At 41.3% G+C, this 18662-nt stretch overlaps 1 protein-coding gene across 1 annotated transcript; it reads left to right on the top strand.

Annotated features, from left to right (window-relative positions):
* The first annotated feature begins 606 nt into the window (after positions 1-606).
* LOC135566742 (slit homolog 2 protein-like) lies at positions 607-8191 on the top strand. The gene is made up of 4 exons (XM_065014367.1): positions 607-959; positions 1420-1583; positions 6931-7055; positions 8090-8191. Exons 1-4 carry the CDS (start codon positions 607-609, stop codon positions 8189-8191), a joined length of 744 nt encoding a protein of 247 aa, XP_064870439.1.
* Positions 8192-18662: the final 10471 nt, after the last annotated feature.

Raw genomic sequence — 18662 nt, forward strand, 5'->3', positions numbered from 1 at the left:
ATAGGATAAAATAATCCCTCTGCTTTATCAAAGATTTGGAGATGCACTACTGTTCCACTGGATGTCATAAGGTGAATGCACCAATTTGTAAGTCGCTCTGGATAAGAGCGTCTGCTAAATGACTTAAATGTAAATGACTTAAATGTAGTTTCTACCTTCTTAACAACACTATCAACAAGGCAGGTCCTACAGACTCTAGTTTCTACCTTCTTAACAACACTATCAACAAGGCAGGTCATACAGACTCTAGTTTCTACCTTCTTAACAACACTATCAACAAGGCAGGTCCTACAGACTCTAGTTTTGTCGCACCTGTTCAGTCGTGTGGTGCCACAAAGGACTTAGGAAAATTGCAATTTGTCTCAGAACAGAGCAGCACGGCTGGCCCTTGGATACACACAGAGAGCTAATATTAATAATATGCATATGGCACAAAGTGGAGATTGACTTTTATGTTGAAAGCACCGTGCTGTCTGTTTGAACTGCTGGCACACAGCTCAGACATCCACAAGACATGTCACCAGAGGTCTCTTCACAGTCCCCAAGTCCAGACATCCATGCGTACCCCACCAGAGGTCTCTTCACAGTCCCCAAGTCCAGACATCCATGCGTACCCCACCAGAGGTCTCTTCACAGTCCCCAAGTCCAGACATCCATGCGTACCCCACCAGAGGTCTCTTCACAGTCCCCAAGTCCAGACATCCATGCGTACCCCACCAGAGGTCTCTTCACAGTCCCCAAGTCCAGACATCCATGCGTACCCCACCAGAGGTCTCTTCACAGTCCCCAAGTCCAGACATCCATGCGTACCCCACCAGAGGTCTGTTTAAACTACTAACACAGCTCAGACATCCACCAGAGGTCTCTTCACAGTCCCCAAGTCCAGACATCCATGCGTACCCCACCAGAGGTCTCTTCACAGTCCCCAAGTCCAGACATCCATGCGTACCCCACCAGAGGTCTGTTTAAACTACTAACACACAGCTCAGACATCCACCAGAGGTCTCTTCACAGTCCCCAAGTCCAGACATCCATGCGTACCCCACCAGAGGTCTCTTCACAGTCCCCAAGTCCAGACATCCATGCGTACCCCACCAGAGGTCTATTCACAGTCCCCAAGTCCAGACATCCATGCGTACCCCACCAGAGGTCTCTTCACAGTCCCCAAGTCCAGACATCCATGCGTACCCCACCAGAGGTCTCTTCACAGTCCCCAAGTCCAGAACAGACTATGGGAGGAGCACACAAGGGATCCATAGTAAATACTAAAACTAATATTGAATGGAAGGTATCACAATGTTATGTGTGTGTGTGTGTGTGTGTGTGTGTGTGTGTGTGTGTGTGTGTGTGTGTGTGTGTGTGCGTGCGTGCGTGCGTGCGTGCGTGCGCGTGCGTGTGCGTGTGTGTGTGTGCGTGCAGGGCTCTGGGGGCCAACCCCCTATACTGTGACTGCAGGATGCAGTGGCTGTCTGACTGGGTGCAGAGTGGGTATAGGGAACCGGGTATCGCCCGCTGTGCCGGTCCTGGAGACATGACAGACAAACTACTGCTGACCACACCGTCCAAGAAGTTCACCTGCACAGGTAACACACACCTTACACACACACACACACACACCTTATACACACACACACACACCTTATACACACACACACCTTATACACACACACACACATCTTATATACACACACACACACCTTATACACACACACACACACACACACACACACACACACCTTATACACACAGACACACACCTTACACACACACACACCTTATACACACACATCTTATATACACACACACACACACTTACAAACACACACACACACACTTACACACACTCACACACACACAGACAAACACACACACACTTACAAACACACACACACACTTGCGGAGTGCTCTTAAAGGAGACCACCAGTTGCCATAGATATTGTTGTCCGCCAACTAGTGGACTAAAAATACACACAGTCTATAAAGTTCATTACTAAATCGTTAACAGTCTATAAAGTTCATTATTAAATCGTTAACAGTCTATAAAGTTCATTATTAAATCGTTAACAGTCTATAAAGTTCATTATTAAATCGTTAACAGTCTATAAAGTTCATTATTAAATCGTTAACAGTCTATAAAGTTCATTATTAAATCGTTAACAGTCTATAAAGTTCATTATTAAATCGTTAACAGTCTATAAAGTTCATTATTAAATCGTTAACAGTCTATAAAGTTCATTAATAAAAACATTAACAGTCTATAAAGTTCATTATTAAATCGTTAACAGTCTATAAAGTTCATTATTAAATCATTAACAGTCTATAAAGTTTATTATTCAAAACATTAACAGTCTATAAAGTTCATTAATAAAAACATGAAGTCTATAAAGTTCATTATTAAATCATTAACAGTCTATAAAGTTCATTATTAAATCGTTAACAGTCTATAAAGTTCATTATTAAATCATTAACAGTCTATAAAGTTCATTATTAAATCGTTAACAGTCTATAAAGTTCATTAATAAAAACATGAAGTCTATAAAGTTCATTACTAAATCATTAACAGTCTATAAAGTTCATTATTAAATCATTAACAGTCTATAAAGTTCATTATTAAATCGTTAACAGTCTATAAAGTTCATTATTAAATCATTAACAGTCTATAAAGTTCATTATTAAATCGTTAACAGTCTATAAAGTTCATTACTAAATCGTTAACAGTCTATAAAGTTCATTACTAAATCATTAACAGTCTATAAAGTTAATTATTAAATCGTTAACAGTCTATAAAGTTAATTATTAAATCGTTAACAGTCTATAAAGTTCATTATTAAATCGTTAACAGTCTATAAAGTTCATTATTAAAAACATGAAGTCTATAAAGTTCATTATTAAATCATTAACCGTCTATAAAGTTCATTATTAACAGTCTATAAAGTTAATTATTAAATCATTAACAGTCTGTAAAGTTCATTAATAAAAACATTATTTGTCTATAAAGTTCATTATTAAATCGTTAACAGTCTATAAAGTTAATTATTAAATCATTAACAGTCTATAAAGTTAATTAATAAAAACATTATTTGTCTATAAAGTTCATTATTAAATCGTTAACAGTCTATAAAGTTCATTATTAAATCGTTAACAGTCTATAAAGTTCATTATTAAATCGTTAACAGTCTATAAAGTTCATTATTAAATCGTTAACAGTCTATAAAGTTCATTATTAAATCGTTAACAGTCTATAAAGTTCATTATTAAATCGTTAACAGTCTATAAAGTTCATTATTAAAAACATGAAGTCTATAAAGTTCATTATTAAAAACATGAAGTCTATAAAGTTCATTACTAAATCATTAACTAACAGTCTATAAAGTTCATTATTAAAAACATGAAGTCTATAAAGTTCATTATTAAAAACATGAAGTCTATAAAGTTCATTACTAAATCATTAACTAACAGTCTATAAAGTTCATTATTAAATCGTTAACAGTCTATAAAGTTCATTATTAAATCGTTAACAGTCTATAAAGTTCATTATTAAATCGTTAACAGTCTATAAAGTTCATTATTCAAAACATTAACTGTCTATAAAGTTCATTATTAAATCGTTAACAGTCTATAAAGTTCATTATTAAATCGTTAACAGTCTATAAAGTTCATTATTAAATCGTTAACAGTCTATAAAGTTCATTATTAAATCGTTAACAGTCTATAAAGTTCATTATTAAATCGTTAACAGTCTATAAAGTTCATTATTCAAAACATTCAAAACGTCTCGTCCTTTTTATTAACATATGCGTAATATCTTCCTGGTTTGATTGACGACATTGTAGACGTCCCCGGGCCTTGTGGTCTTCTCGTGCCAGGTAAAGTAGCCAATCACATCCGAGTACTACCCTCTTGGTTCCGCCTCCCCAAGTCCCTTCAGCCAATCCCAGCCCAGTGCCCTTATCCCTGACCTCTGACCTGAATGCTCCTCTCTCTCCTCTGTCAGTCCCAGTGTGTAGACCTCCATACTGTTATGAACCAATCAGCCTCCAGTGTGTAGACCTCCATACTGTTATGAACCAATCAGCCTCCAGTGTGTAGACCTCCATACTGGTATGAACCAATCAGCCTCCAGTGTGTAGACCTCCATACTGTTATGAACCAATCAGCCTCCAGTGTGTAGACCTCCATACTGTTATGAACCAATCAACTTATATATATCTATAGTAGTACGCTATATAGGGAATAGGGTCTATAGTAGTACGCTATATAGGGAATAGGGCTCTGGTCTATAGTAGTACCACTATATAGGGAATAGGGCTCTGGTCTATAGTAGTACCACTATATAGGGAATAGGGCTCTGGTCTAAAGTAGTACCACTATGTAGGGAATAGGGCTCTGGTCTATAGTAGTACCACTATATAGGGAATAGGGTCTATAGTAGTACCACTATATAGGGAATAGGGCTCTGGTCTAAAGTAGTCCCAGTGTAGTAGACCACTATATAGGAATAGGCTCTGGTTATAGAACCATATAGGGAATAGCCTCCAGTAGTAGACTATATCATACTGTTATAGAGTACCAATATAGGGAATCCAGTGTGTAGACCTATATAGGGAATACTGGTCTATGAACACTATATAGGGAATAGGGCCTGGTCCAGTAGTACCACTATAGGGAATAGGGCTCTGGTTATAGAACCACCATAGGGAATAGGGCCTCCAGTAGTACCACTATATAGGGAATAGGGCCTCTAAAGTAATGCACTATATAGGGAATACATAAGTCAACTTATAGAATATATCTATAGTAGTACCACTATATAGGGAATAGGGTCTGGTCTATAGTAGTGTACTATATAGGGAATAGGGCTCTGGTCTATAGTAGTACCACTATATAGGAATAGGGCTCTGGTCTATAGTAGTACCACTATATAGGGAATAGGGCTCTGGTCTAAAGTAGTACCACTATGTAGGGAATAGGGCTCTGGTCTATAGTAGTACCACTATATAGGGAATAGGGCTATAGTAGTCTATATAGGGAATGGTCTAGTAGTACCACTATATAGGGAATAGGGCTCTGTCTAAAGTAGTACCACTATATAGGGCTCTGGTCTATAGTAGTACCACTATATAGGGAATAGGGCTCTGGTCTATAGTAGTACCACTATATAGGGAATAGGGCTCTGGTCTATAGTAGTGCACTATATAGGGAATAGGGCTCTGGTCTATAGTAGTACCACTATATAGGGAATAGGGCTCTGGTCTATAGTAGTACCACTATATAGGGAATAGGGCTCTGGTCTATAGTAGTACCACTATATAGGGCTCTGGTCTATAGTAGTACCACTATATAGGGAATAGGGCTCTGGTCTATAGTAGTACCACTATATAGGGAATAGGGCTCTGGTCTATAGTAGTACCACTCATATAGGAATAGGGCTCTGGTCTAAAGTAATGCACTATATAGGGAATAGGGTCTATAGTAGTACCACTATATAGGGAATATGGCTGGTCTAAAGGTCTAGGGAATAGCTATAGTAGTACCACTATATAGGGAATAGGGCTCTGGTCTATAGTAGTACTATAGGGAATAGGGCTCCACTATATAGTAGGGAATAGGCTCTGGTCTAGTAGTAATAGGGAATAGGGCTCTGGTCTATAGTAGTACCACTATATAGGAATAGGGCTCTGGCTAAAGTAGTCTATATAGGTCTTCATATATAGGGAATAATAGTAGTACCACTATATAGGGAATAGGGCTCTGGTCTATAGTAGTACCACTATATAGGGAATAGGGCTCTGGTCACTAGTAGTACCACTATATAGGAATAGGGCCTCTGGTCTATAGTAGTGTACTATATAGGGAATAGGGCTCTGGTCTATAGTAGTACCACTATATAGGGAATAGGGCTCCCATAGTAGTATATATAGGAATAGGGCTCTGGTCTATAGTAGTACCACTATATAGGAATAATAGTAGTTCACTATATAGAATAGGGTTTGGTCTATAGTAGTACCACTATATAGGAATAGGTCTCTGGTCTATAGTAGTACCACTATATAGGGAATAGGGCTCTGGTCTATAGTAGTACCACTATATAGGAATAGGGTTCTGGTCTATAGTAGTACCACTATATAGGGAATAGGGCTCTGGTCTAAAGTAATGCACTATATAGGGAATAGGGTCTATAGTAGTACCACTATATAGGAATATGGCTCTGGTCTAAAGTAGTACCACTATATAGGGAATAGGGTCTAAAGTAGTACCACTATATAGGGAATAGGGTCTATAGTAGTACCACTATATAGGAATAGGGTCTATAGTAGTACCACTATATAGGAATAGGGCTCTGGTCACTAGTAGTACCACTATATAGGAATAGGGCTCTGGTCTATAGTAGTACCACTATATAGGGAATAGGCTCTGGTCCATAGTAGTGCACTATATAGGAATAGGGCTCTGGTCTATAGTAGTACCACTATATAGGGAATAGGGCTCTGGTCTATAGTAGTATCACTATATAGGAATAGGGCTCTGGTCTATAGTAGTACCACTATATAGGGAATAGGGCTCTGGTCTATAGTAGTGCACTAAATAGGGTATAGGGTGCCATTTGGGACAGAAACAAAAGTCTCATGAAAAACTTGTGCAGGACTTTGTCTGTGTGTATATAGGTATGTACAGTATATATTTGTGTTGTACTGTGTGTGGGGGGGGCTGTGTACAGTATATATTTGTGTTGTACTGTGTACAGTATATATTTGTGTTGTGTGTGTGGGGGGGGCTGTGTACAGTATATATTTGTGTTGTACTGTGTGTGGGGGGCTGTGTATAGTATATATTTGTATACAGTATATACAGTATACAGTCTGTTGTATCAATGACTAACGGCCACCGCTTTCAGTTTGACATCTATTTCTGTTCTGTGTCTAAATGCAGGTCCTCTAGATGTGGGTATCCAGGCGAAGTGCGATCCGTGTCTCTCCAACCCCTGTCACAACGACGGTACCTGCTCCAACCACCCCGTCACCTTCTATCGCTGTAGCTGCCCCTACGGATTCAAGGTACTGACCCTGACCTCTGACCTCTAACCTCTGACCCTGTCACCTTCTATCGCTGTAGCTGCCCCTACGGATTCAAGGTACTGACCCTGACCTCTGACCTCTAACCTCTGACCCTGTCACCTTCTATCGCTGTAGCTGCCCCTACGGATTCAAGGTACTGACCTCTGACCCTAACCCGGACCTCTGACCCTGTCACCTTCTACCGCTGTAGCTGCCCCTACGGATTTAAGGTACTGACCCTGACCTCTAACCTCTGACCCTGTCACCTTCTACCGCTGTAGCTGCCCCTACGGATTCAAGGTACTGACCCTGACCTCTGACCTCTAACCTCTGACCCCGTCACCTTCTACCGCTGTAGCTGCCCCTACGGATTCAAGGTACTGACCCTGACCTCTGACCCTAACCCGGACCTCTGACCCTGTCACCTTCTACCGCTGTAGCTGCCCCTACAGATTCAAGGTACTGACCCTGACCTCTGACCCTAACCCGGACCTCTGACCCCGTCACCTTCTACCGCTGTAGCTGCCCCTACGGATTCAAGGTACTGACCCTGACCTCTGACCCTAACCCGGACCTCTGACCCTGTCACCTTCTACCGCTGTAGCTGCCCCCATGATTCAAGGTACTGACCCTGACCTCTGACCCTAACCCGGACCTCTGACCCTGTCACCTTCTACCGCTGTAGCTGCCCCTACGGATTTAAGGTACTGACCCTGACCTCTAACCTCTGACCCTGTCACCTTCTACCGATGTAGCTGCCCCTACGGATTTAAGGTACTGACCCTGACCTCTGACCTCCGACCCTAGACCCTGAAAGACTGTAGCTGCCACCTACATATTCATGGTACTGACCCTGACCTCTGACCTCCGACCCTCGACCCAGTGTGACTTTTTTATTGTCTCTGTGATTGGAGAAGACTCTAGGTGTAAGACATCACACGGTCAAGTAACATAGGAACGTACCACAGTCTGTATCAGTAACCTCTCTCTCTCTCTCTCTCTCCCTTTGTGTGTGTGTGCGTGTGTGTGTGCAGGGTCAGGACTGCGAGGAACCTCTCCATGCCTGTATCGGTAACCCCTGTCAGAACGCTGGTACCTGCCATCTGAAAGAAGGGGAACGCAGTAACTCCTGTTAGACCCCCTGTCTATAGTATTAATGTAGAGGTCGGGGTACCCCCCATCTATAGTATTAATGCAGAGGTCTGATACCCCCCCCTGTCTATAGTATTAATGTAGAGGTCTGATACCCCCTGTCTATAGTATTAATGGGAGGTCTGATACCCCCTGTCTATAGTATTAATGTAGAGGTCTGATACCCCCCTGTCTATAGTATTAATGTAGAGGTCTGATACCCCCTGTCTATAGTATTAATGTGGAGGTCTGATACCCCCCTGTCTATAGTATTAATGTAGAGGTCTGATACCCCCTGTCTATAGTATTAATGTAGAGGTCTGATACCCCCTGTCTATAGTATTAATGTGGAGGTCTGATACCCCCTGTCTATAGTATTAATGTAGAGGTCTGATACCCCCCTGTCTATAGTATTAATGTAGAGGTCTGATACCCCCCTGTCTATAGTATTAATGTAGAGGTCTGATACCCCCTGTCTATAGTATTAATGTGGAGGTCTGATACCCCCTGTCTATAGTATTAATGTGGAGGTCTGATACCCCTGTCTATAGTATTAATGTAGAGGTCTGATACCCCCCTGTCTATAGTATTAATGTAGAGGTCTGATAGCCCCCCTGTCTATAGTATTAATGTAGAGGCCTGATACCCCCCGTCTATAGTATTAATGGAGGTCTGATACCCCCTGTCTATAGTATTTGTAGAGGTCTGATACCCCCCCTGTCTATAGTATTAATGTAGAGGTCTGATACCCCCTGTCTATAGTATTAATGTAGAGGTCTGATACCCCCTGTCTATAGTATTAATGTAGAGGTCTGATACCCCCTGTCTATAGTATTAATGTAGAGGTCTGATACCCCCTGTCTATAGTATTAATGTGGAGGTCTGATACCCCCCTGTCTATAGTATTAATGTAGAGGTCTGATACCCCTGTCTATAGTATTAATGAGGTTCCGATACCCCCCTGTCTATAGTATTAATGTAGAGGTCTGATACCCCTGTCTATAGTATTAATGTAGAGGTCTGATACCCCCTGTCTATAGTATTAATGTAGAGGTCTGATACCCCCCTGTCTATAGTATTAATGTGAGGTCGATACTTCTGTCTATAGTATTATGTAGAGGTCTGATACCCCCTGCCTATAGTATTATGTAGAGGTCTGATACCCCCCTGCTCATAGTATTAATGTAGAGGTCTGATACCCCCCTGTCTATAGTATTAATGTAGAGTCTGATACCCCCTGTCTATAGTATTAATGTAGGTCTGATACCCCCTGTCTATAGTATTAATGTGAGGTCTGATACCCCCCTGTCTATAGTATTAATGTAGAGGTTCGATACCCCCCCTGTCTATAGTATTAATGGGAGGCCTGATACTCCCCGTCTATAGTATTAATGTGGAGGTCTGATACCCCCCTGTCTATAGTATTAATGTAGTGTCTGATACCCCCTGTCTATAGTATTAATGTAGAGGTCTGATACCCCTGTCTATAGTATTAATGTAGAGTGTCTGATACCCCCCCTGTCTATAGTATTAATGTAGAGTCTGATACTCCCCCTGTCTATAGTATTAATGTAGAGGTCTGATACCCCCCCTGTCTATAGTATTAATGTAGAGGTCTGATACCCCTGTCTATAGTATTACGTAGAGGTCTGATACCCCTGTCTATAGTATTAATGTAGAGGTCTGATACCCCCTGTCTATAGTATTAATGTAGAGGTCTGATACCCCTGTCTATAGTATTAATGTAGAGGTCTGATACCCCCTGTCTATAGTATTAATGTAGAGGTCTGATACCCCCCTGTCTATAGTATTAATGTAGAGGTCTGATACCCTGTCTATAGTATTAATGTAGAGGTCTGATACCCCTGTCTATAGTATTAATGTAGAGGTCTGATACCCCCCTGTCTATAGTATTAATGTGAGGTCTGATGCCCCCTGTCTATAGTATTAATGTAGAGGTCTGATACCCCCCTGTCTATATAGTATTAATGTAGAGGTCTGATACCCCCTGTCTATAGTATTAATGTAGAGGTCTGATGCCCCCCTGTCTATAGTATTAATGCAGAGGTCTGATACCCCTGTCTATAGTATTAATGTAGAGGTCTGATACCCCTGTCTATAGTATTAATGTAGAGGTCTCACGCTCCCCCTGTCTATAGTATTAATGTAGAGGTCTGATACCCCCCTGTCTATAGTATTAATGAGGTCTGATACCCCCCTGTCTATAGTATTAATGTAGAGGTCTGATATTTCCCTGTCTATAGTATTAATGTAGAGGCCTGATACTCCCCTCTGCTCATAGTACAATGTAGAGCGTCTGATACAATTTCCTCCTCTATAGTATTAATGGAGGTCTGATACCCCCTATAGTATTAATGGGAGGTTCTGATACCCCCCCCTGTCTATAGTATTAATGTAGAGGTCTGATACCCCCTTGTTCTATAGTATTAATGTGAGGTCTGATACCCCCCTGCCTATAGTATTAACGTAGAGGTCTGATACCCCCTGTCTATAGTATGGCTAATGTGGAGTCTGATACCCCCTGTCTATAGTATTAATGTAGAGGTTCGATACCCCCCTGTCTATAGTATTAATGTAGAGGTCTGATACCCCCTGTCTATAGTATTACGTGGAGGTCTGATACTCCCCTGCCCATAGTATTAATGTAGAGGTCTGATACCCCCCTGTCTATAGTATTAATGTGGAGGTCTGATACCCCCCTGTCTATAGTATTAATGTAGAGGTCTGATACCCCCCCCTGTCTATAGTATTAATGTAGAGGTCTGATACCACCCCCTGTCTATAGTATTAATGTAGAGGTCTGATACCCCCTGTCTATAGTATTAATGTAGAGGTCTGATACCCCCTGTCTATAGTATTAATGTGGAGAGTCCGATTTTCTCTTAATGTAGAGGTCTGATACCCCCCTGTCTATAGTATTAATGTAGAGGTCTTGATACCCCTGTCTATAGTATTAATGTAGAGGTCTGATACCCCCCTGTCTATAGTATTAATGTAGAGGTCTGATACCCCCCTGTCTATAGTATTAATGTAGAGGTCTGGATACCCCCCCTGTCTATAGTATTAATGTAGAGGTCTGATACACCTGCTCTATAGTATTAATGTAGAGGTCTGATACCCCTGTCTATAGTATTAATGTAGAGGTCTGATAATTTCCCTGTCTATAGTATTAATGTAGAGGTCTGATGACTTCCTGTCTATAGTATTAATGTGAGGTCTGATACCCCCTGTCTATATAGTATTAAATGTAGAGGTCTGATACCCCCTGTCTATAGTATTAATGTGGAGGTCTGATGCCCCCTGTCTATAGTATTAATGTAGAGGTCTGATACCCCCCTGTCTATAGTATTAATGTAGAGGTCTGATACCCCCTGTCTATAGTATTAATGTAGAGGTCTGATACCCCCCCCGTCTATAGTATTAATGTAGAGGTCTGATACCCCCTGTCTATAGTATTAATGTAGAGGTCTGATACTCCCCCCCTGTCTATAGTATTAATGTAGAGGTCTGATACCCCCTGTCTATAGTATTAATGTAGAGGTCTGATACCCCCCTGTCTATAGTATTAATGTGGAGGTCTGATACCCCCCTGTCTATAGTATTAATGTAGAGGTCTGATACCCCCTGTCTATAGTATTAATGTGAGGTCTGATACCCCCTGTCTATAGTATTAATGTAGAGGTCTGATACCCCCTGTCTATAGTATTAATGTAGAGGTCTGATACCCCCCTGTCTATAGTATTAATGTAGAGGTCTGATACCCCCCTGTCTATAGTATTAATGTAGAGGTCTGATACCCCCCTGTCTATAGTATTAATGTAGAGGTCTGATACCCCCCTGTCTATAGTAGTATTAATGTAGAGGTCTGATACCCCCCTGTCTATAGTATTAATGTAGAGGTCTGATACCCCCTGTCTATAGTATTAATGTAGAGGTCTGATACCCCCTGTCTATAGTATTAATGTGGAGGTCTGATACCCCCTGTCTATAGTATTAATGTAGAGGTCTGATACCCCTGTCTATAGTATTAATGTAGAGGTCTGATACCCCCCTGTCTATAGTATTAATGTAGAGGTCTGATACCCCCCCCTGTCTATAGTATTAATGTGAGGTCTGATACCCCCTGTCTATAGTATTAATGTGAGGTCTGATACCCCCCTGTCTATAGTATTAATGTAGAGGTCTGATACCCCCCTGTCTATAGTATTAATGTAGAGGTCTGATACCCCCCTGTCTATAGTATTAATGTAGAGGTCTGATACCCCCTGTCTATAGTATTAATGTAGAGGTCTGATACCCCCTGTCTATAGTATTAATGTAGAGGTCTGATACCCCTGTCTATAGTATTAATGTAGAGGTCTGATACCCCTGTCTATAGTATTAATGTAGAGGTCTGATACCCCCTGTCTATAGTATTAATGTAGAGGTCTGATACTGATACCCCCTGTCTATAGTATTAATGTAGAGGTCTGATACCCCCTGTCTATAGTATTAATGTAGAGGTCTGATACCCCCTGTCTATAGTATTAATGTAGAGGTCTGATACCCCCTGTCTATAGTATTAATGTAGAGGTCTGATACCCCCCTGTCTATAGTATTAATGTAGAGGTCTGATACCCCCTGTCTATAGTATTAATGTAGAGGTCTGATACCCCCTGTCTATAGTATTAATGTAGAGAGGTCTGATACCCCCCCTGTCTATAGTATTAATGTAGAGGTCTGATACCCCCTGTCTATAGTATTAATGTAGAGGTCTGATACCCCCCTGTCTATAGTATTAATGTAGAGGTCTGATACCCCCTGTCTATAGAGATATATATTAATGTAGAGGTCTGATACCCCCTGTCTATAGTATTAATGTAGAGGTCTGATACCCCTGTCTATAGTATTAATGTAGAGGTCTGATACCCCCTGTCTATAGTATTAATGTAGAGGTCTGATACCCCCCTGTCTATAGTATTAATGTAGAGGTCTGATACCCCCCTGTCTATAGTATTAATGTAGAGGTCTGATACCTGTCTATAGTATTAATGGAGGTCTGATACCCCCCTGCTCATAGTATTAATGTAGAGGTCTATAGATACCCCCTGTCATAGTATTAATGTAGAGGTCGATACCCCCTGTCTATAGTATTAATGTAGAGGTCTGATACCCCCCTGTCTATAGTATTAATGTAGAGGTCTGATACCCCCCTGTCTATAGTATTAATGTAGAGGTCTGATACCCCCCTGTCTATAGTATTAATGTAGAGGTCTGATACCCCTGTCTATAGTATTAATGTAGAGGTCTGATACCCCCCTGTCTATAGTATTAATGTAGAGGTCTGATACCCCCCTGTCTATAGTATTAATGTGGAGGTCTGATACCCCCCTGTCTATAGTATTAATGTAGAGGTCTGATACTCTGTCTATAGTATTAATGTAGAGGTCTGATACCCCCCCTGTCTATAGTATTAATGTAGAGGTCTGATACTCCCCTGTCTATAGTATTAATGTAGAGGTCTGATACCCCCTGTCTATAGTGTATTAATGTAGAGGTCTGATATTTCCTGTCTATAGTATTAATGTAGAGGTCTGATACCCCCCTGTCTATAGTATTAATTAGGTCTGGCTACCCCCTGTCTATAGTATTAATGTAGAGGTCTGATACCCCTGTCTATAGTATTAATGTAGAGAGGTCTGATACTCCCTGTCTATAGTATTAATGGGAGGTCTGATACCCCCCTGTCTATAGTATTAATGTAGAGGTCTGATACCCTGTCTATAGTATTAATGTGAGGTCTGGATACCCCTGTCTATAGTATTAATGTAGAGGTCTGATACTTCTGTCTATAGTATTAATGGAGGTCTGATACTTCAAGATAGTATTAATGTGGAGGTCTGATACCCCCCTGTCTATAGACTAATGTAGAGGTCTGATACCCCCCTGCTCCAGTAGGCTAATGTAGAGGTCTGATACCTCCTGTCTATAGTATTAATGTAGAGGTCTGACAATTTCCCTGTCTATAGTATTAATGTAGAGGTCTGATACCCCCCTGTCTATAGTATTAATGTAGAGGCCTGATACCCCCTGTCTATAGTATTAATGTAGAGGTTCGATAATTTCCGTCTAGTAATAATGTAGAGGTCTGATACCCCCCCGTCTATAGTATTAATGTAGAGGTTCGATACCTTCAAGTCTATAGTATTGGGCGTAGAGGTCTGATACCCCCTGTCTAGTGTTAATGTAGAGGTTCGATACTCCCCTGTCTATAGTATTAATGGGAGGTCTGATACCCCCCTGTCTATAGTATTAATGTAGATTCGATACCCCCCTGTCTATAGTATTAATGTAGAGGTTCGATACCTGTTCATAGTATTAATGTAGAGGTCTGATACCCCCCGTCTATAGTATTAATGTAGAGGTCTGATACAATTTCCCTGTCTATAGTATTAATGTAGAGGTCTGATACCCCCCCTGTCTATAGTATTAATGTGAGGTCTGATCCCCCCTGTCTATAGTATTATTGTAGAATCCTGCATACCCCCTGTCTATGAGTATTAATGTAGAGGTCTGATACCCCCCTGTCTATAGTATTAATGTAGAGGTCTGATGCCCCCTGTCTCCAGTATTAATGTAGAGGTCTGATACCCCCCTGTCTATAGTATTAATGTAGAGGTCTGATACCCCCCCTGTCTATAGTATTAATGTAGGGGAGTCTGATGCCCCCTGTCTATAGTATAATGTGAGGTCTGATACCCCCTGTCATAGTATTAATGTGAGGTCTGATACCCCCCTGTCTATAGTATTGAAATGTAGAGGTCTGTTAATACCCCCTGTCTATAGTATTAATGTAGAGGTCTGATGCCCCCCTGTCTATAGTATTAATGTGGAGGTCTGATACCCCCTGTCTATAGTATTAATGTAGAGGTCTGATACCCCCTGTCTATAGTATTAATGTAGAGGTCTGATACCTCCCCTGTCTATAGTATTAATGTAGAGGTCTGATACACCCCTGTCTATAGTATTAATGTAGAGGTCTGATACCCCCCTGTCTATAGTATTAATGTAGAGATCTGATACCCCCTGTCTATAGTATTGAATGTAGAGGTCTGATACCCCCCCTGTCTATAGTATTAATGTAGAGGTCTGATACCCCTGTCTATAGTATTAATGTAGAGGTCTGATACCCCCTGTCTATAGTATTAATGTAGAGGTCTGATACTCCCCTGTCTATAGTATTAATGTAGAGGTCTGATACCCCCTGTCTATAGTATTAATGTAGAGGTCTGATACCCCCCCCCTGTCTATAGTATTAATGTAGAGGTCTGATACCCCCTGTCTATAGTATTAATGTGGAGGTCTGATACCCCTGTCTATAGTGATACCCCCCTGTCTAATGTAGAGGTCTGATACCCCCCTGTCTATAGTATTAATGGGAGGTCTGATACCCCCCTGTCTATAGTATTAATGTAGAGGTCTGATACCCCCTGTCTATAGTATTAATGTAGAGGTCTGATACCCCCCTGTCTATAGTATTAATGTAGAGGTCTGATACCCCCCTGTCATAGTATTAATGTAGAGGTCCTGATACCCCCCTGTCTACATGAGTATAATGTGGGGGATGCCCCCGTCTAATGACCAATGGAGAGGTCTGATACCCCCTGTCTATAGTATTAATGTGGAGGTCTGATACCCCCCTGTCTATAGTATTAATGTAGAGGTCTGATACCCCCTGTCTATAGTATTAATGTGGAGGTCTGATACCCCTGTCTATAGTATTAATGTTGAGGTCTGATACCCCCTGTCTATAGTATTAATGTGGAGGTCTGATACCCCCTGTCTATAGTATGGCCGTAGAGGTCGATACCCCCTGTCTATAGTATTAATGGAGGGTCTGATACCCCCCATAGATAGTCTGATGCCCCTGTCTATAGTATTAATGCAGGGTCTGAGCCCTGTTCGTAATTATTCAATACCCCTGTCTATAGTATTAATGTGGAGGTCTGATACCCCCCTGTCTATATAGTATTATGATAGGTCTGATACCCCCTGTCTATAGTATTAATGTAGAGGTCTGATACCCCCTGTCTATAGTATTAATGTAGAGGTCTGATGCCCCCCTGTCTATAGTATTAATGTGTAGAGGTCTGATGCCCCCTGTCTATAGTATTAATGTAGAGGTCTATAGATAGGGTCTGATGCCCCCTGTCTATAGTATTAATGTAGAGGTCTGATACCCCCCCTGTCTATAGTATTAATGTAGAGGTCTGATACCCCATCTCTATATTAATGTAGAGGTCTGATACCCCCCTCTCTATAGTATTAATGTGAGGCCTGATACCCCCTGTCTATAGTATTGATGTAGAGGTCTGATACCCCCTGTCTATAGTATTAATGTGGAGGTCTGATACCCCCCCCTGTCTATAGTATTAATGTAGAGGTCTGATACCCCCCTGTCTGTAGTATTAATGTAGAGGTCTGATACCCCCTGTCTATAGTACAATGTAGGGTCTGATACCCCTGTCATAGTAGCCCAATGTAGAGGTCTGATGCCCCCTGTCTATAGTATTAATGTAGAGGTCTGTTTTCCCCCTGTCTATAGTATTAATGTAGAGGTCTGATACCCCCCTGTCTATAGTATTAATGTAGAGTCTGACACCCCCCTCTCTATAGTATTAATGTGGGGTCTGATACCCCCTGTCTATAGTATTAATGTAGAGGTCTGATGTTCCCCCCTGTCTATAGTATTACTGTAGAGGTCTGGATACCCCCCTGTCTATAGTATTAATGTAGGAGGCCTGGCTCCCCCTGTCTATAGTATTAATGTAGATAACTGATACCCCCCTTCTGTTCATATAGTATTAATGTAGAGGTTCATTACCCCCCGTTCATAGTATTAATGTGAGGTCTGATACCCCCCCTGCCCATAGTATTAATGTAGAGGTCTGATACCCCCTGCTCATAGTAATGTGGGAGGTCTGATACCCCTGCTATAGTATTAATGTAGAGGTCTGATACCCCTGTCTAAGGTATTAATGTGGAGGTCTGATACCCTGTCTATAGTGACATGTAGAGGTCTGATACCCCCCTGCCTATAGTATTAATGTGAGGTCTGATACCCCCTGTCTATAGTATTAATGTAGAGGCCTGATACTCCTGTCTATAGTATTAATGTAGAGGTCTGATACCCCCTGCTCATAGTATTAATGTGAGGTCTGATACCCCCCTGTCTATAGTATTAATGTAGAGGCCTGATACTCCCCTGTCTATAGTATTAATGTGGAGGTCTGATACCCCTGTCTATAGTATTAATGTAGAGGTCTGATACCCCTCGTCTATAGTACAATGTGAGGTCTGATACCCCCTGTCTATAGTAATAATGTAGAGGTCTGATACCCCTGTCTATAGTATTAATGTGGGAGGCCCTGATACCCCCTGTCTATAAAGTATTAATGTAGAGGTTCGATACTCCCCCTGTCTATAGTATAATGTGTGAGCCTGATACCCCCCCTGTCTATAATTTCCTGTCTATAGTATTAATGTAGAGGTCTGATACCCCCCCTGTCTATAGTATTAATGTAGAGGTCTGATACCCCCTGTCTATAGTATTAATGTAGAGGTCTGATACTCCCCCTGTCTATAGTATTAATGTAGAGGTCTGATACACTCCCTGTCTATAGTATTAATGTAGAGGTCTGATACCCCCCTGTCTATAGTATTAATGTAGAGGTCTGATACCCCTGTCTATAGTATTAATGTAGAGGTCTGATACCCCCCCTGTCTATAGTATTAATGTAGAGGTCTGATACCCCCCCTGTCTATAGTATTAATGTAGAGGTCTGATACCCCCCCTGTCTATAGTATTAATGTAGAGGTCTGATACCCCCTGTCTATAGTATTAATGTAGAGGTCTGATACCCCCTGTCTATAGTATTAATGTAGAGGTCTGATACCCCCTGTCTATAGTATTAATGTAGAGGTCTGATACCTCCCTGTCTATAGTATTAATGTAGAGGTCTGATACCCCCTGTTCATAGTATTAATGTGGAGAAGGTCTGATACTCCCCTGTCTATAGTACATGTAGAGGTCTGATACCCCTGTCTATAGTATTAATGTGAGGCCTGATACCCCCCTGCTTCCAGTATTAATGTGAGGTTCGATACCCCCCTATTTCATAGTATAATGTAGAGGTCTGATACCCCTGTCTATATATTAATGTAGAGGTCTGATACCCCCCCCTGTCTATAGTATTAATGTAGAGGTCTGATACCCCCCTGTCTATAGTATTAATGTAGAGGTCTGATACCCCCTGTCTATAGTATTGGGCCGTAGAGGCTCCGATACCCCCCTGTCTATAGTATTAATGTAGAGTCTGATACTCCCCTGTCTATAGTATTAATGTAGAGGTCTGATACCCCCTGTCTATAGTATTAATGTAGAGGTCTGATACCCCCTGTCTATAGTATTAATGT

This window comes from Oncorhynchus nerka, unplaced genomic scaffold, assembly GCF_034236695.1.
Source record: "Oncorhynchus nerka isolate Pitt River unplaced genomic scaffold, Oner_Uvic_2.0 unplaced_scaffold_3503, whole genome shotgun sequence".
Classification (NCBI taxonomy): domain Eukaryota; kingdom Metazoa; phylum Chordata; class Actinopteri; order Salmoniformes; family Salmonidae; genus Oncorhynchus; species Oncorhynchus nerka.